The sequence below is a fragment of the Plectropomus leopardus genome, chromosome 6 (assembly GCF_008729295.1).
Source record: "Plectropomus leopardus isolate mb chromosome 6, YSFRI_Pleo_2.0, whole genome shotgun sequence".
Taxonomy (NCBI): Eukaryota; Metazoa; Chordata; class Actinopteri; order Perciformes; family Serranidae; genus Plectropomus; species Plectropomus leopardus.
The window spans coordinates 8,517,959-8,535,494 of record NC_056468.1 but is presented as its reverse complement, the minus strand read 5'-3'; the positions used below and the strand labels follow the sequence as shown (position 1 = coordinate 8,535,494).

Genomic DNA, 17,536 nt, shown 5'->3' with positions numbered 1-17,536 from the left:
TGCTTTAATGTTGGGTGTTTTTTTTTCACTGGTGGAGAACATCATACATCAATTACTAAGATGGTCTGTCTTTATAGAAGCTTAGTAATTTTAGAAGCGTGATGAGGTCACTGTACGACGGTTTGGATGCTACACTGGAAAATGTCAGCTAGCGACTGGACAATCATCACAGCTGGAGACATCTTCAGCGTACTGAAAGCAGCACTTTTACAGTCACGTTTTTGAAAAATGGTGCACTCAGTCAGCAATCTGACGCAAACCTCAACAACCAGAATTATGTTTTCCCTCGCCAACAATATGTGATTTGTAACGATTTGATAATATGTTCAGCGATTTCACCAAAACAAGCAATTTCGTGCTGCAATAAAAGGAAACAAATGTCTCCAGCGATGATGGGTGTCTCCAAAATATGTAATAAATATGCCAGTTGTGCATTAACTTTCTAATAGAGGGCAAGAGTGTGTGTTTTCTGCTGGGATGACTCTTGGTTCTCTCTTGTCTTTAGATACCAGCCTGTTGATATCATTCAACCAACCAATCATGTATTGCCAGCCTCATTCGGGGATTCTGATTGGCACATTGTCACAGGCAACTCTCTTACCACCACCAATGAGTCCCCACGTAGAAAACCCTCACAGCATGAGCTGGAGAAACAGAGAATGCCAGGTGACTATTTTCTCTTCTCTTCTACCCTTGTTGTGAAGACTGACTGGGCGCCCGTGCCTTTTTTTTTTCTTGTGTCCCCCCCCTCTCCCTACCCCCTTTTGTTTCTTTTTTTTTTGGTTTTCCTCGCTCTCCTTTCTTACAGAGCATGACCTCCTGAGGCAGGAGCTGAACAACCGCTTCCTGGTTCAGAGTTCAGAGCGGGGCCGGGGGCCGTCCGCCTCACCGCTGGCCCCCGTGTCGCTCCTGAGGGCCGAGTTTCACCAACACCAGCACATGCACCAGCACCAACACACCCACCAGCACACCTTCACGCCCTTTCCCGCCAGTCTGCCCCCGGCCGCCATCCTCACCCCGCCCACCGCACCCCCCATGGTGCGTACCCAAGCCAGAAATGTGAGGATAAGTAAAAAAAAATAAATTTAAAAAAGCTCCCGTAACTTCCCACCCAACCACCCACCTGTCACCCCTCCCAATCTCCTCTTCAATCAATTCCTACCTTTTTTTTCTTACCCCAAAATTCACCAAATATGTCCTGTAGCTGTAGGAACCCCCCTCCCTTCGAAAAACTGTTTTAGTTTGAATTTTGCTCTTTGATTTCTGCACACTGTCCTGCTGCGAAAGTCTGAGAGCGAATGAGAAGCTGGGAGCGTCACATCTGTTCCACGCTAATAAGGACAAATGCTGGGCAGAAATGGCCCGCTGGCTGCCACGTCCCTCCACACACACACAAACACACACACACTAGAACGTCTCCTAGTTCATCCACATAGTTGCTGCTCAGGTTGGTCAAAACCCAACCAAGCACATTTGTACTTTCAACTTCTTCATCCATAGTGGAATTATATATAAAACTGTACATCCACATTATACTTCACTTTTTGTAGATGCTCTGAGATTTGTAGATTTTCTGAGTCATGGCATGTCTGTCAAAGGGGCTAAAGTTATTCACCCTCATTTAAACTTTGACTCATATTTTGCTGTTTGAATTGCCTGAAGGCTGGCTTTTCAATTGTTTGCATATGGATGTGTTTTCAATGGTTTTGAATGTTTTCATTTGCCTGTTCACAAGGAGCAACAAAGGCGCCGTCAAACAGATCTGTGTGTGTAAACACATTCCTGCAAACTTGTAGATTTGTGTGAAAGTTCCTTGCCACATATGTGTTTGCGCAACAGCAACCATACTTTGCAATAACAAATTCAAAGCCTTTGCAGTCAGTCAAATGACCTCATTGCAGATGCGGGGGGGGCACATCACTGTAAAACTGTTTTGATAATGTTTGTAATTGCTTCCGTGCTTTGACTGCCATCAAGTCTGGGAAGAAGGGGCGGTTCAAACGCTGGCAGATTAATATGGAGGGGAAAAAAAAGGTTATGACTATTCATCCATCATTTCAAATGCACAGCAATCCCTGACAGTCGATTCAGACGGGCCCCCCATTTGTAGCTTTTTGGCATTAGTCTAATAGATCTAATCCATCATGTCATGACCTCTGATTAAGAGCCTGTGGTCCCATTAAGGCCCCGCTGCAAGATTACCCCCATCCTGTTCATTACAAATCAAAGCTCTGGTATTTATGGCACAGTCTTAGATAAGTATAGAGGCCGTTCTTTAGCCAACACACATGCCGTTATCTGGTCTGCTGTTCATTCCTGACATGGTAGGAATTATATACAGTGCAGTACAGTCGTCTCTTTGAAGATGAAAGAGGCGTTTTTTCTCAGCTCGCTAATGCTTGCATTATGCAGGCCATGATGTACACACACCCCCATCTCTTGTTGTGTTGTTACGATGGGATTTGAGACTGCCATTAATGTCTTCTGTTGTTTTTTTTCCTTTTAATTGAAACTGTGTTGTTACTTAACTTATGCCTTCTCCCCTCCCTTCCTCCCCTCAGTAATAATGCTGTTTTTCTTTTCTTTGGCTTGCTTAGAGAGGCAGGAGTAATGATGATGTGGTTGTTTGTTACTGTACTGTCATGAAAAGGCAAACCGAGTACAGCCCAGTTCTCTTTCTCTCCTCTCTCTTTCTCTCTCTCTTTTATTTTCTCCTGCTGTCTAGACGCCCCATGTCATTTCATCTATGTAACAGTCCTTGGCTAATGGCTGCAATTAATGAAATTATGAAGCCTCTATTTTTGTTTATTGTTCAGTGCCCTCAAGCAGCTGGCTTGCCAAATGGCAGCACTGAGCGTCTCTCCTACCCCACCCCCTTGCCCCTGCCATGCCTTTGGACAAGGAATATCCTTAATTATTATAAGATGAAATATTAAACTTTAATTAGCCAAAGCTGTTTACTATAAAACCGTGACAGGCACCATAAATTACAAGGGCAAGAGAACTTTTTTCTTTTCTTTTTTTGTTTTGTTTTACTAGGCCGTAAAGCGGCCAAAATCCCTCTCCCAGTGTCAGACATTAAACAGGCCGCGCCTTCAGAAATGCAGAGGAGCTGTTTAATGAGCTCGGAAGCTGGCTCGGCGTTTCCTCTCAGTAGGCTGTCTGTCTTTGATTTGGGCCCATTATCGCCCACAAACAGGGCCGCCAACACTATCCCCGCCGCTGCAGCCATTTTGTGTGCAGATGTGAATGGCCCGCTTCACCAGACGGACCCTGACCCAAAACCCTGCGTCTCCACCGGCCGCTTAGCTCGCCCTTCAACACCTCCCCCCCCTTTTTTTTTGCCTCAACCACCCGTGCTGCCGCACGCGCACACAGAAACACTGATTCATACCCACTCATTTTCCTGTTTTATGTAAACCCAAAACGTCTGCGCCTGCCAAGAGAGCTTTGTGAAAACACTCGCAAAAAGTACCTGCAAATGGTTTGTGTATTTGCGGAATAGGAATAAGTTACTGTCACTTGTAATTAGCCTGTTTCAAAATAGAGAGCCAGTATTGGCTTGCGAACAGACGTACAAAGTCCTCATTCATACACGGGGCAACATTCTCCGTTCTCTCCCTCCCTCCTTCCCTCTGCTCCTTCTCGACTTACTGACTAGATTCCCATGTGCTCAGAAACATTTTTTTTCATACAACCACATAGTTTTTAAACGGCAAATTCCAACGGAGATTTTTCTGGTGGGCATAAACTGCCACAGAAAAGCTCTCCTCACATCAATTCATTGTGTCAAGGTTATATCAGTTCCATCTGATCTGTCCTGAATTAGCTCCCAACCATTGCAAATGTCATCTTCTCAATTTAGTTTCAATAATAAAAGACAGACACACAACGGCCTACATATATTCTTTCCATGATTTTATGCACAGAAAATTGGCCCTTTTTTTCAACTAAATCTCTTTTGAAGTCTGGATCTCTAACACCCAAAACAAGCTGTATGTCTCCACAGTCCATATCCTCCCCTCCCATCTATACCATTGGGACTTGTTTTAAGAAAAAAAGAAAGCCATAGCAGTCAAAAGCAATTAGATTCACATTTCTACAAATTTTCCAGTGAAAAGAAACAACTGGTCTGGTTTTAAAATGGTCTGATTCTCCGAGCGGGGCCTCCACGCCCAAACCTCTGTATGCTCAATTGGAAAATCATGCAGGCTGTCTTCATCTTGGCAGTCTGCTAAAGCGCTCGTATTGTTAGTAATTTAACTGCCTATCTGACCATGCAGTTTAAGTAAACCCATGACCAGTGCAAGCCAGCTGCTTTACTCCAGGGCTTATTATTCTGGATCAAAACACTGCTTATTACCAGTTACAGATGTTAATCATGTGTTTTGTTTTTGTGATGTAAAAATAATGAGACATCATTTTAAAAGGAGGCTTTTTAAATGAAGGATTTCGGTAAAGCAGATCATTTTGTGTCCTAATCCCTTTCTCTCTTGCTTCTTCCAGTTCGACAAATACACCCCCAAACTGGACAATCCATTCATCAGACATTCAAACGTGAGTTTTTTTTCTGTTATTCTAATTTCAATTTGCATACGGCAAATCAAATATTTGACATATTTGAATGTTGCCGTGGGAACATTTATTGTGCCTGTGGTTTTGTGCGTGCGTATGCTTGAGTCCTGTATGTACGTTATCTCTGTATGATTTTGTTTTGTGTCTTTTTTTTGTATCTCCCATGCTCCTCCTTTTCTCCCCAGTTCTTCCCCTCCTATCCCCCCACCATGCCAGGCATGCCCCCGCTGCTCCCACACTCAGGACCCTTCAGCTCGCTGCAAGGAGCCTTCCAGCCCAAGGTCAGCCCCACATCCCCACCCTCAGCCCACCATCTACAAACAGATAAAGAGTTTAGGGAAGCATGGGCTCAAAAGAATCACACAAGCTTTTACACCATTGAAACACTAAAGTTGAAAATTATTATCATGCTCTGTCATGACATGCTTTGACTCTCTGTTCATCAAGTAGTCTTTTTTTGTCAGTGTAAAAACTACTTGCTGTGTGTAAAAAGTAGGGTCACCATCACTGAAGCAGCTAATTCAGAAACCAGAGATGCAGTGCTGTAGGTTTTGGTCGGGTTGCTGTCGTACTGAACTTACAGTTCTACAGCACGTTAGCTATTTTACCACAAAATTCATTCTGCTGTCTGTCTTGTGTGAGTAAAGCAGAGCTATACACCAAAGATGTGAAACAGGATTCTAATAAACCTCACCCCATCCCATTTAAATCCATAAATCCACCCATAATACTCTGTCAGACTTGACTGGACCTGAACCAGGGCCAGAGCTGCGTGCTGACCCAAGCTATGCCAGAGATAAGAGAGTGATGTCTGTTTATTTAAGGGAGCAAAGGAGAGAAGATGCAGGGGCGGTGGGGATGCGAAGAAAGGGTGGGAGGGTGGGAGTCTGTCTGGCAGATGCCCAGCGGCTGTGACCCGGTGTAAGCCACCAATCAAAGCTGGCCTAAATCCTCTGGCCTATTCCCAGGGGGCTCTGTCATGAGGGGGGGGGGGGTTTTTGTCAAAGGCTCCTCCAGATGGTTCAAGGAACAGTCTTGTGCATCCAAAGCCCCTGCTAAGTATTCCTGGAGAGGAGCTTCGGGAGGGGAGGGAGGGCTTGGGATGTTGTTTGTTTGTTGGGGGCTCGTGACCCGGGTCACCCTGCAGGATCTCCCTGTCCCTGATGTAAGGGTGGATTAATAAGGCTGATCTAGGCACTTGCGCTCCAAAGACTCAGAGAGGAGATGGGAGAGATCAGAGATGTGTTACTCTGGCATGGCTCAGCGCCTGCAGCATCATCGCAGTTTTATCCCCTGACGTCAGCCATACAGTAGCAGTCGTTGAGGATTAGTGAGCTATATTGCCTCTGAAGGAGGATATAAGGTTAGAGTGACGCTATTATCACCAGCTCAAGGATCTTCTAGTGGTTTTAAAACAGAGGATTTCACCTGTTTCCATGCCATGGGCATTAACCTTGAGCTGTACTTCTGTATATCTGCATTATGTATGAAGACACTGATAATAGTGGGAGTGAAATCTGGACCTGCTCTTATGTATTATCTAAGGCAGACAATTACAAAAGAAAGCGATTCCTTTTTATGATGAAGATACTCACACAACAACACTAATACCTTTTGTTGTAATGAAAATCATTTTCCGTACGCACAAGTATTTTAGCACTGTCTGTTCAATCTACCCTGAGAAAGCAAATCACATGGCCATTTACGTACACCAGGCATGCACATGCCGATGTTACCAGGAAGGAGATTACAGAAAATACTATAAAGATAACAGAAAGTAAGACCAGATATTTCTTTGCCTAGACCGATGAAGAGGTGGTACTATACATGTGTATTAGGCATCTAAGATGGCGGAAAACTGATTGGAAAGTCATTTCAAAGCAAATTCGGCGACATATAAGAGCAGCACCAACTTGGAGCGTTACATCGCTGCAGGAAGCCATGGCAATGACAAAGAAGTCAGTTACACACACAAGGAGGATAAAATCACAAATGATATGTACACCTAGCTTTAATGTTTTGGGTTGAAATATCTCGACTGATATGATCCAATCAGGAAAAAAAACATTAATGTCTGTGTCATCGCTTTCAAAAGTCTCCTTCTATAGCGGTCCAGACTAAAACGCAACCCTGGAGTTAATATAAGTTAAAATAAGATCAGCAGCGGTTTCAAAAGTCTCAGTTTTTGGCGTTCTTAAACGCTAGAGTAATGCGGATGCCAGATGTAAATATTGCAATACTTATGCCTTTTTAAACAGAAACATATTAGTGTGGATGTAGCCTTAAGTACTATTTTTTAGTTCCCAATTTTAGATTTTATGTGATTCACAAATCAATCAAAATACCTTCCCAAAGTTTTGTGGCTGCCTTAGTATAAGGTAGTTAGACATTCTGTTTATCTTTCTCTGCTCCATAAATGTTTTAACTACTGTAAATCTGGTTGGTCACCATGTATCTCTTTACTTTTGTCTCTCTCTTCGGCAGGCATCGAATCCCATCGACGTAGCCGGACGTCCTGGAGCAGTACCTCACACACTCCTACAGAAGGATCCACGGGTAAGCACCAGGACGATAGCACCTGAATCAGTCTGCTCTTCCTCTGTGTCTTCTGGTGAAATGCACGCACATGCTGTACGTACAGTGCGTGTCCCAGAGAGATGTGAATGCGTATATTTGCATTAACATCTGTTGGAGACAGAGGATTTCTCCACGTGTAGCTCTGTGCACATTTATAGAAAGTACCAGTGTGAATTGAGCCTCCCAACGCTGGTGATTTTCAGCGTGCAGAACTGCACATTTTGGCTACTCATTTATCATTGTTGTTAATGGTAATGATTGTCTGTTTGTCCATACAGATAACAGATCCATTCAGGACATCTGTTAGGGTGAGTGTTCGCCTTATCCATTCTTTGTTAAATGTTTCATCTCTCTGGCCAGGCCACAAAGTCTAAAACTGCAAATTCTTTAACAACTCCTGATGAAGGAAATTCAGGGATTTTGGCTGCATATAAGGATAGCTTTGAGGTGTCTATTGGGCTAAAGTCAGGGTTAGATTTTCTTAATCCGTTGCCTGGTTGAAAATTCTGACGAGTTCCCACTTTGTAGTTTGGCCAGAAAATCTCAATGCCAGAATCCATTTTTAGCTCCCTATATCAAAGCCAGCAGGCTAACCTCAGTTTCTCTCTAAATTTTTAGAAACCTGGCAAGTGGTGCGCAGTGCATGTCCAGATCGCATGGCAGATCTACCACCACCAGCAGAAAATGAAGGTGCGTGAGATGGATAATGATGTCTTTCAGGAATCCTGCTGTCATGTAAAACCAGATACAGTGTATTGGTGATGGAATAAGTAGGGCTGAGCATGTCATAGTTGGATCTTTACCTGTAAAATTATGTATAATCGTGTTACTGGATTCAGAATGAAGATCAGGGTGGGAAAAGGCAGATTACAAAAAAAGGAACAAAATGCTGTAATTTAAGTTTGAATCGTGGAGCAACATCACTTTTCTTGTGCTGCTTTTAGATGCCTTTCACGAGTAGTTAACCGTTTAAAACCTGAGCAAACTGATGCAATTTCATAAAAAAATGTGAGAAAAAAAGGCTATGAATCACTTGGTAAGAAATGATCCACAAATTGCAAGAAACAAGCACATTTAGAAGAAAAAAAAATATAAGCTTGAGAAAAAATTCTCGGTAAAAAAAAGGAAAAGAGCTAGGGAAAAACTATATTTATAATTATCATAATCATGTTTAAAATTATGTTACAGAATTATTCTAATATTTTTAAGCACCTTTTCCAAGTTGTGTTTGCCTTGTTTTTGTTTGTTTGGTAGTTTTTACTTCTTTCTTTACTAATTTTCCGGTAAATTTCTTGCACTAATTTTGGGTCATTTCTTCTTTTGTTACTCATTGCCTTCTTCACATGTGCTTGAAAGAAACCGAGCCAATTTGTTCATGTCTCAAAGTATTAATAACTACACAAAATCCAACAAGAAAGGCATCTCCTCCTGTTAAAGGTCCAGTGTGTAGGATGTGTAGGCATCTAGTCATGAGGTAGCAGAACTGAAACTTCCATATATGTATATTCCATAAACCACAATATATTGTAAATATGATAGACATAGCTAGCCTGACCTCACCCATTAATTTGTGGACTCTCATTTTAAAGCCTGGAGTTCAACATTTTGGCTGTTGCCATCTTGGTTTTTTGGAGCCAAACGTGACCATAGTTGGGGGAGAGGATGGCGCTGTGGAGGGGCGAGGGGGAGGGTCCGATAATGAAGCAGAGGACACTATCAGCAGACAACCTGTAACTCAAAGTGACCTGCACTTATTTGTGTGTAACTTTAAGCCTTAATATAATATAAACCAGAGACATATATAAGCATTCACCCCCTGTACAGTTGTCATTAAGGGGGAAAGTAGCTAAAGAGAGCAAAAGTATTTTTTGCACAAGGCTGTAAACATGTGTATCTATGCTTAAAAGTTGGGCATTTTAACATGGGGGCTTATGCAGCCAGCCTCAGGTGGTCATTCCATGAACTGCAGTTGTCGGGACTTCAGTGTTGGCTTCATTTTTCAACCTCGGAGGTTGCTCTACTTTGCCAATGCGAAAACCCAAAAGACAAATGACCCTAGCTAGAGCCACTGTTTGATTTATCACTTCTGGGCTACTGTAGACTCCGTGGAAAAAGAACCGCTCCGTATGTAGATGTAAACGGCTCATTCTAAGGTAACAAAAACACAACAGTTCCTATTTTTCAGTTGATTGCAAGATTCTGCCAATAGATGCTCCTAAATCGTACACACTGGACCTTAAAATGCTCATCGTAAGAAGGTCACACTTCCTAAACTCTGTGCATGGCTCACTCTACCTAAAGAGGAAGGGGCAGATCAAAAACGGCCACATTTTTAGCACTGAGTAAATCAACAGAATTAGTAGTTGAAGTACTGACAATTTGAACACGAATAAAAATGCTTGTATGGAAAGACTCCTCTCACTGACAGATGATGGTGTGGCCTTGCCATGGAGATCCTCTGCTCATGCCTCTAGCCCGGTGGTGTCAGTCCTTCTTGGGCTTTGAACCCTGTTACCAAGGATTTAGCATCCCTAATCAGCTTACATATATTTGTTATAACACAGTTGGCCAGAATTGGAGACATGGAGCCATTGTTGACAAATCTGTCCTCCTCTGATCTCTCACCCAGCATAGCTGAGGATAAATCTCTCTCACTCTGCTGCTGGAAATGTTTGGTACTGTTGTCCACCGACCTAATTTTCCATGTCTGTATCCCTCCCCTTTTCTGTGCCTCTTCCGACTATAGCAAATGCAGCTGGATCCTCACAAACTAGACATGAATGGGAAGTTGGACCTGTTCAGTCGACCCCCAGCTCCAGGAGTCTTCCCAGGCTTTCCGTACCCTCATGACCTGGCGCGACCCCTCTTCTCTTCCACAGGTCAGTAGGGTGATGAACTGCACCTTCCAAGACAAAACACTCAAATTATCCCGTTCTCAAAGCCCGTTTCCTTGTCTTTATGCAAATGAGTATTTATAGCTGCGTGTCGAAATTGTTCCTTTAATGAAACCGCATTTTTTTCTCTCCCCTCTCATGTAATGTTCACTTAATTATAGTGCTTTTGTAGCAAATGTTTTGCCAGTAAAGGGAGTCAGATATGTCTATGAATATGGATGACTCTCGGTTAGGTAATTGACTGATTTGCCCTGCGTTGGAGGGCAACAGAGAGGCAAACGGCCTTTGACTGGTAATTATGCAGTGGTGTGTCAGAGGCACTGCCGTAATTGGTTCTTTCATTAACAATTCATGGAATATGGGTGATGGTAGCAGGGTTTTGTGAAAGAGGCCAGCTTGTTGCGCAGTCAGGAACTGACCTCAATAAGCAACTATAGACTCTCACACAAAACACGCAGCAGCTGCAATAAAAGCGGAAATATCAGTGGCTAATTTGCTCATAACTCTGCTGTCTCTGAATTTCTCTAGCTTACATGGTTTTTCAGTTTCTGTTGCTGTAGCAGAAAAATATTTGTTAAGTTCACATTAATATTTTTATTTCTGGCTATAGGCATAGATTTTGGAGGGGGGAGGACATATGGGAAACGTCCCTCTAAATATTTAAAGGTTGAATATAATGCTAATTTTTAGGTTCATACTTTTCTACTTGGACTTTCCACTAGAACATGCTGACATGCTTTAATTTAAAAAACAAAACAAGCAAAAAAACCCACTATTTTTCTCATAGTGTCTGCTTGAATATACCTGCTCCATTTTAGTGCCTGTCTCTTTAAGTGCCCCATCTAAAAAAGCCCAGTCAGCTCTGATTGGCCAGTGTTTTCAGTTCATCTGTGTTCTCAGCTTTTCTGCATTATCGTTGCAGCCAGGAAATGACTGTATTGGCACTATTTGGAGAGTTTTTAGCTTTCTGATTGGAAAATAATAACACTGTTATTTCCCTTATGCCCTTATAGGCTCCGGCCACCCCGCTCCCTCTCCGTACGGCCCTGTCCCCCACCCCAGTGGCTTCCTGCCTCCTAGCCATTTGGCAGGTAAGTGTAAGTAACCCCCATGTTCAATTTTTTTTATACATTTATCTCCTCTTACTCTCCGTCCTGCTCTCACCCACTCTCTCTCTCTTTTACACTCATATTTTAAGCACATTACAAGCCACCAGGGTGTAATTTGAAACCTAGATATTTCTAGTTTTGATCTCGGGGTCATTTGAGGGTTCATGTGGAGTCTAGTTGGCCACTGTAGTTAGTCGGTTGCGGCAGTTCTTGAGCAAACTCAAAGTTCATGGTAATAGGGAGTGTAGCCATCCTATAATCAGACAGTATGATTCATAACAGCTTGAAATAACTCTGTCTGGGTTCATTAAAAACATGTAGCTAGCCTAGTTTCCCTCATTTGTTTGGACAAACTATACACAGGGCAACAGCATATATAATGTTAGTTTCTATATGCTTGCAAAGTTATTCATAGGAGTAATGGAGGGTAGTTAATGTTGGATTTATTTGTGCATTTAATTTTGTTTTTATGCATTCATTTATTTTCCCACCATTCTATCAACTCTTTTGGTTCAGAGTAGAAAGTTGATTTCATGGAATAAGCCCTTGAGTCAATCCATTTTGTGCTTATGAATACATGGTGCACTGAGGAGGAAGATTTAGCGAGCGAAATTTTCCTGTCCAGGGAATTCATGTGTGAGGCAGAGGAGATTTCTTAATTGTTGTCTTTTCTAATACATTAACAAGCCCCAGAGCTGAAAATCCTTAAACCCTAATCTGTTGATAAGTCCTGCATTTCCTGATGGATTTTTGCAGAATTAAAATGGGACTGCAAATTATCAGTTGATGAATGTTGTTCACTCTCTTCTCAGGGTAAATGTTTGTGTTATTCCTATAAATTTGGAGGCTCTTCTCCGCGCCAGCGGAGCCCGTCAGACACTGGTTCTGCAGTTAAATCGCTGTGGTCTGTCTAGCCTAATTTTTACAGCTTCTAATTCCCCTGTCCTGCCACAGTCTATTTTCAGCTCAGCTCCAACAACTCTAAAGTAATTTCCCCATCACGCAGTGTTCCTCCACTAGCCCCAGCAGGGTCAGGGACACTTCACTCCAGTTAGTGGCAGTGAATCCAGCATCCAGGCGACCTGGCTACTGCAGGATTACCAGGCAGAGAGCTCGGGTGGCAGCGCTAAAAAAACCACAGCTCGCTTGTAAGAAAAAAGCCGAGTGGAACGGGTTGGTGTTGGGGTGAGCACCGCTAGCCAGCCCCCCCTTTTGCTAATCCCTGTTTGGCATTTTACAGATCCTTTCAGTCGCTCCAGTTCCTATGGCGGCCTCGGCAACCTTTCAAGCAGTGCCTTCGGAGGATTAGGCAACCCCTCGCTTGGTAAGCGCTGGCCCCCTCTCCTCCTCCACCGCTCCCCCTTTCAATCTGGCCCCTGTGGCCAGTAACAGAACAGAGCAGGACAGCGTTAGACCACAGGGAGAGCCAGGAGGGGAGGAAAAAAAATCAAGACACTTAGCTCTAGTTTCTGTGTCTAAACAGCCCTAGCTCAGGGAGGCCCAACAAGGCAGCACAACACACCACAGCAAACCTCCTCCCTGCCTCCACTCCATCCACCAACCATGTCCCCAACAGTCTGGCTTTAATCTGGCTGCGCTGCTGCCAACAGGCACTCTCAGGTCCGCTGTTTGGTGGCAATTCATCTATTAATTATTTGACAAGCCCCTTCTGCACCACCATGGAGGGCTTTCTCTTTTCCCCCTGCATCCTTCTCTCTGTGCCTTTCTCTCTTTTCTCTTCATCCTCCTATTTTTGTGTGCCAAAGCGGTCACCCCGTTGTGAAAATGGATGTGATTGGAATAGACATGCTGTGGAATGCTAAGGTCTCCCTTGGCTTTTCACAGCCCTCAACTCCAGAGGGCAAGTGAGTCTCCCCTGTTCAGCCAGTGCAAAAAAAAAAAACAGGGAGGGAGGGGAGAAGCCCTTTAGTCCAAAAGCAAATGAGTAGTTTTTTTTTTCCTCTGGTGGGGGGAGCCATTAACCTCTAACTCTTTCAAACAGCTTCAGTGAGAGAACCTCCAGAGACAAAAACAAAAGCCGCTTTTGTTGTTGAGTCTTTCTCATCTTATGTGTCCTCAAGAAGGTTTTGTGCCCAATTAACTTACAGTGGGTCCCACGCCTGTCTTCCCCCTCCTTCCCTCCAGGGTCCAACAGTGTGTTTGGCACCAAGGAGGGGCCAGGAGGACTGCCCACATTTGGCAGCCCCCACCACGACACCTGGAACAGACTTCGACGGACCCCGCCATCATTCCCCACCCCGCCACAGTGGCCCAAAACTGCAGACGCTGAGAGAAGCAGCTCAGCCAACAGCCATGAGAGAGAGCGGGAGAGAGAACGGGAAAGAGAAAGAGAGAGGGAAAGGGAGAGAGAGAAAAGAGACTCGTCCATCGGGAAAGAGGAGAAGGATAAAGACAGGTGAGTTTGATACAAATGCAAGTTTGCTTTTGCTTCTATATGTATTTTTGAGGTATTATTCTTAGATTTACATAAGTGAAAATTGATATTTCCACAATAATACAATTACCGTACCTTATCATTTGACCTGCGACTTAATTTCACTGTTTTGAAGCATTATGTGATTCCACTAAGAAGGGAACAAATCTGATCACACAACACAAAAAAGAGTGTAAAAAGAATTGTGAATACTTTCATATAACACAACAAAACTTCATAAGTATTCAAATACACGATTACAACTCTTGAGACGTGTTCACAATAATGATCCCCTTTCCAGCTAACATTAGCATATATACAAGATGATCATATTATGTTTGAAGAAAACAAAAAACACTTACATCAAATCATCAGCTCCAGAGATAGAAATATGTAATGTCAAAGACAAAGGGAAAAAGTGTGACAATTCTCCAGTCCATTAGTTGTATCCGTGGAAACTGAAATAAATTCAATTCATGGATCCAACGAGGAAACAGACACAAATCAAACAGGCAACAAGCAGCTCTGAGAGAAGCTATCTGTCAAAAATTAATTGGAAAGATCTCTGTGGATGAGCAAAACGTAAGGTTTTCTGTCAAATTCAAAGACAGTCAGTGGAAGACAAAAGCATGTATTATTTTTGTGTGAGAATTATAACTCAGATTTGAATAAATTTAATCAAGGAAAATCGTCCCTAAATATAACTGTATTATGCTTGTTTTGTCTGTCACCGTCTAAGCTGCGTCATTATGTCTTTATAGGGATTCTGTGGATCGCAATCGCCACTCCAACCGTTCATCTCCGGCCTCCGCACCAGTCAGCTACCAGATCAGCAGCCTGATTCGCTCAAACAGCCAGAACTCCTGTGATTCAGGTCGACACCACAGCAGCAGCGTAGATCGAGTCCGCGAGGCGGAGAAGGAGCTGCTGGAGCGCCACAGAGAGTCTTCCACACTGGGTGACGTGAAGGTGAAGGAGAGCCGCTCGCCCGGCAAGGAGATGCTAGAGAGGAGATCCTCTGAAGACTCCATCAAACCCGCTCAACGTTCTCCTTCCCCATACTCCAAGGCAGTGATCAATGAGCAGGGCATGAAGATGGCTGGTGGGCCCCCACCTACGCTCAAGGACAGCGAGAGGAAAGAGCCCCCGCCTGCAGAGCTCCTCCACAAGGTGAAAAATGACATGAAGATTAAGGAGGAGAGGAAAGAGGAGCAGGAGGTCATGGTGGTGAGTTCTGAGCCCGCTCCGCAACCACCAGCCCAAGCTCTCCCTGCTCCACTCAGCCAACCTGTAAACCCACACCACCACCACCCACCTTTGTCCCACCAGCCCCCTCTTCCCTCGCCACGCAGCAGTGACATTCCAGCGCCTGGCCTGCACGGTGTCCCCATGGCGCACTCTCTGCCTCTTTCCATGAGCGCCATGCCGCAGATGGGCAGCCTCAACGTGCTAGACCGAGCTCGCATGGCTCCTTTCATGGGAGTGAGCCCTCTGGCAGGGAGAGAGCGCCTGCCCCACCCGGCCTTCCCTTGGGACCCACTTAGAGAGGCCTACCGCAGCCTGGACCTGCAGCGGCGCATGGACTTCCAGCTCAGGGCCGAGCAAGGACATCGCTTCCCCAGCATGTACGAACAGGAACGGGCCTACCGCGAGCGGGAGGCTCATGACTACTCTCACCACGAGCACCTGTTGGAGGTGCGCAGGGAGCACGAGAGGATGAGACAGCAGGCGGAGGAGCGAGAACGCCTCCACCTGAGGGAGGAGCTGGACAGAGCACGCCTCCATCAGCTGCACCAGTCCCCTATGGAGGGCCATCTACCCCACATGCCCCCCTTTATGCCCCACCTAGGTGGCATGCCCTACCCTAGACTCAGCCCCTCCACAGGACACAACGGCCCTCTGAACAGAACACCCCCTACTGCCGCACTCAGTGCGCCCCCGCCCCTCGTGCCAGCTGGCAGTGCCAGGCCAGCCTCACCCAGGAGGACTACCCCCCTCACCACCACCCAGGACCCACGGGATTACTCCCCATCTCGCAACCCCAAAGAGGTAGAGGCTCGGTAGCTTCTTAGAAAAGTGCACAAAGAGTTACTAGACGCACTCGCAAGCCCCGCCCCCCCAATCTGAGAACTTGTGAACAAAATGCACTGCTCTTCGACAGAGAGGAGCAAAACTCCCTAAGGGAAAGGGTATGATTGTACAAAGTAAAGGTGTGTAAGGCTGATTAAGCACATGCCATGACTTTATTTTTAGCGGACTGGAGGTTGAATAATGTCGGTAAAGAGAACATAAATATGTGTATGTTTATATCCGACTTAAATATTTGATAATTATTAATATATTAATCCAATACCTTTTTTCGGCTTTGTGCGAAAAGAGAGGTCCTTAAATGAGTTTGTACATTTCCTATCCTCGTTCCATGTATAGATATCATTTCTATGAATTTTATGTATTTTGTGCATTAGTCACGCCTTTTACAATATTTATCCCAGTTGATTGTGAGACATATCCATTATGACCCACTGTAAAGACTGGATTCGGTTTCAACCTTCAGTAATTTAACCTCATGGTACCAGGATATCCTCAATGATGACAATGTACAATGTTACATTACCGATTTGTTATGTTCATTTGTTTTGCCTTTGAGATATGCAGATAAATATATATTATGAGGTCTTTGTTCAGTCTCTGTAAAGAAAACCAATGTAAATAACTTGTTGATATTCCTTCGCTGCAAAATTACCGTGTAAATTTATTAGTCTTTTTAACCATTTCTAGAAAAACAAAATTAAATGAAACATGGGGGAATTCAACCTCCCTGTTGAATATCATGGCAACAGACAAGCCTGGCCAATGGACGGGGAAGTATGGGTGTTGTACAGGGGCCCAGAAGGATCATCTGCAATCTATGCAAAGCAGCACACAGCACCCTAACGAAGAGATCACCCGGAGGAAGCAGACGATACTGGTGATACTGAGAGAAACTTGGATTAACACATGTTTATATTCTCAATGAAATAATGATGGAATTATTAAAAGACTTCCAAGTCACAAACTGGACCAGCCCCGGACAGAAAAGAAGGACACTTTTTAGTGGGCGGACAAAAGGACTTTCTCTGTCAACCTTGTGGTGTTGTGCAGTTGTTTTTCTTAGACTCTTGTATACAAAACAAGTAGAGTTTTAGGCGTGCAAAAAAAAGAAAATGAACATTCTTGGTTTAAAATGTACGGAATAAAGTTTGGACCTAATGTCATCCATTTGCCGCTTGTTTTTCATGCTGGCGCTCATTGTCAGCGCTGACTATGAGCACTGAATTTGTCTGTGAGCCAAACGCACTGAGTGGAATGTTGATGCGAGATAGGTTTGCCAATAATGCTTGTGCCTCCGTTTTCAGCATTTAGAGTATTTGCTCATCTGATATCAAGCTATTACTTTGAAATCATAAAGGCAACAGACTTGGCCGGCAGAGTAGCCTAAGCCATGAGATCATTTGACCATAATCTGTCATACATGGGCTGCAGAGCTCTTCAGAGGGGATCGATGAGATTGGGCCAAGGCAATACAGGGAGGGACTAATAGGACATTGATTTTGTATGAAAGCAGGTTTTGAGTGTTTGTGTTGCAGGTAACCGGTATTGACTGGCAGCCCAGCCGCATATTGACCCGCGGTCTGGACTCATTAAGAGGAGCAATGCCTGGGAGGCAGGCTATCGGATGGTGGAGGAGAGGCTCCTCTCTCTTCTCCTACACCCCCTCTCCTCACACACACCACTCATCTGCTTTTCTAATGAGGCCGGAAGGCGCTCCGGAGTGGGCCGTTGAGGGAGCCCTGAGGCGCCCCGTCCTGTTATTGACAAGACCTCGGCTGTGCTTGCCGCCTGTCCAGAGACGGCCAATTCATCCTGATAATGCCTCGACTACTCATCTCGCTGCTGTGTGCCGTGAG

At 44.4% G+C, this 17,536-nt stretch overlaps 1 protein-coding gene across 1 annotated transcript in view; it reads left to right on the top strand.

Moving 5' to 3' along the window:
* The window catches only part of fbrsl1 (fibrosin-like 1), a 322,663-nt gene extending 305,820 nt beyond the window's left edge, over nucleotides 1-16,843 (top strand). The window contains 11 exon segments of the mRNA XM_042488366.1: nucleotides 809-1,059; nucleotides 4,507-4,557; nucleotides 4,761-4,856; nucleotides 7,060-7,131; nucleotides 7,431-7,460; nucleotides 7,771-7,842; nucleotides 9,899-10,031; nucleotides 11,060-11,143; nucleotides 12,396-12,479; nucleotides 13,301-13,571; nucleotides 14,351-16,843. Coding sequence (XP_042344300.1) covers nucleotides 809-1,059; nucleotides 4,507-4,557; nucleotides 4,761-4,856; nucleotides 7,060-7,131; nucleotides 7,431-7,460; nucleotides 7,771-7,842; nucleotides 9,899-10,031; nucleotides 11,060-11,143; nucleotides 12,396-12,479; nucleotides 13,301-13,571; nucleotides 14,351-15,653 — 2,447 coding nt within the window. The 3' untranslated portion in view covers nucleotides 15,654-16,843.
* Nucleotides 16,844-17,536: the final 693 nt, after the last annotated feature.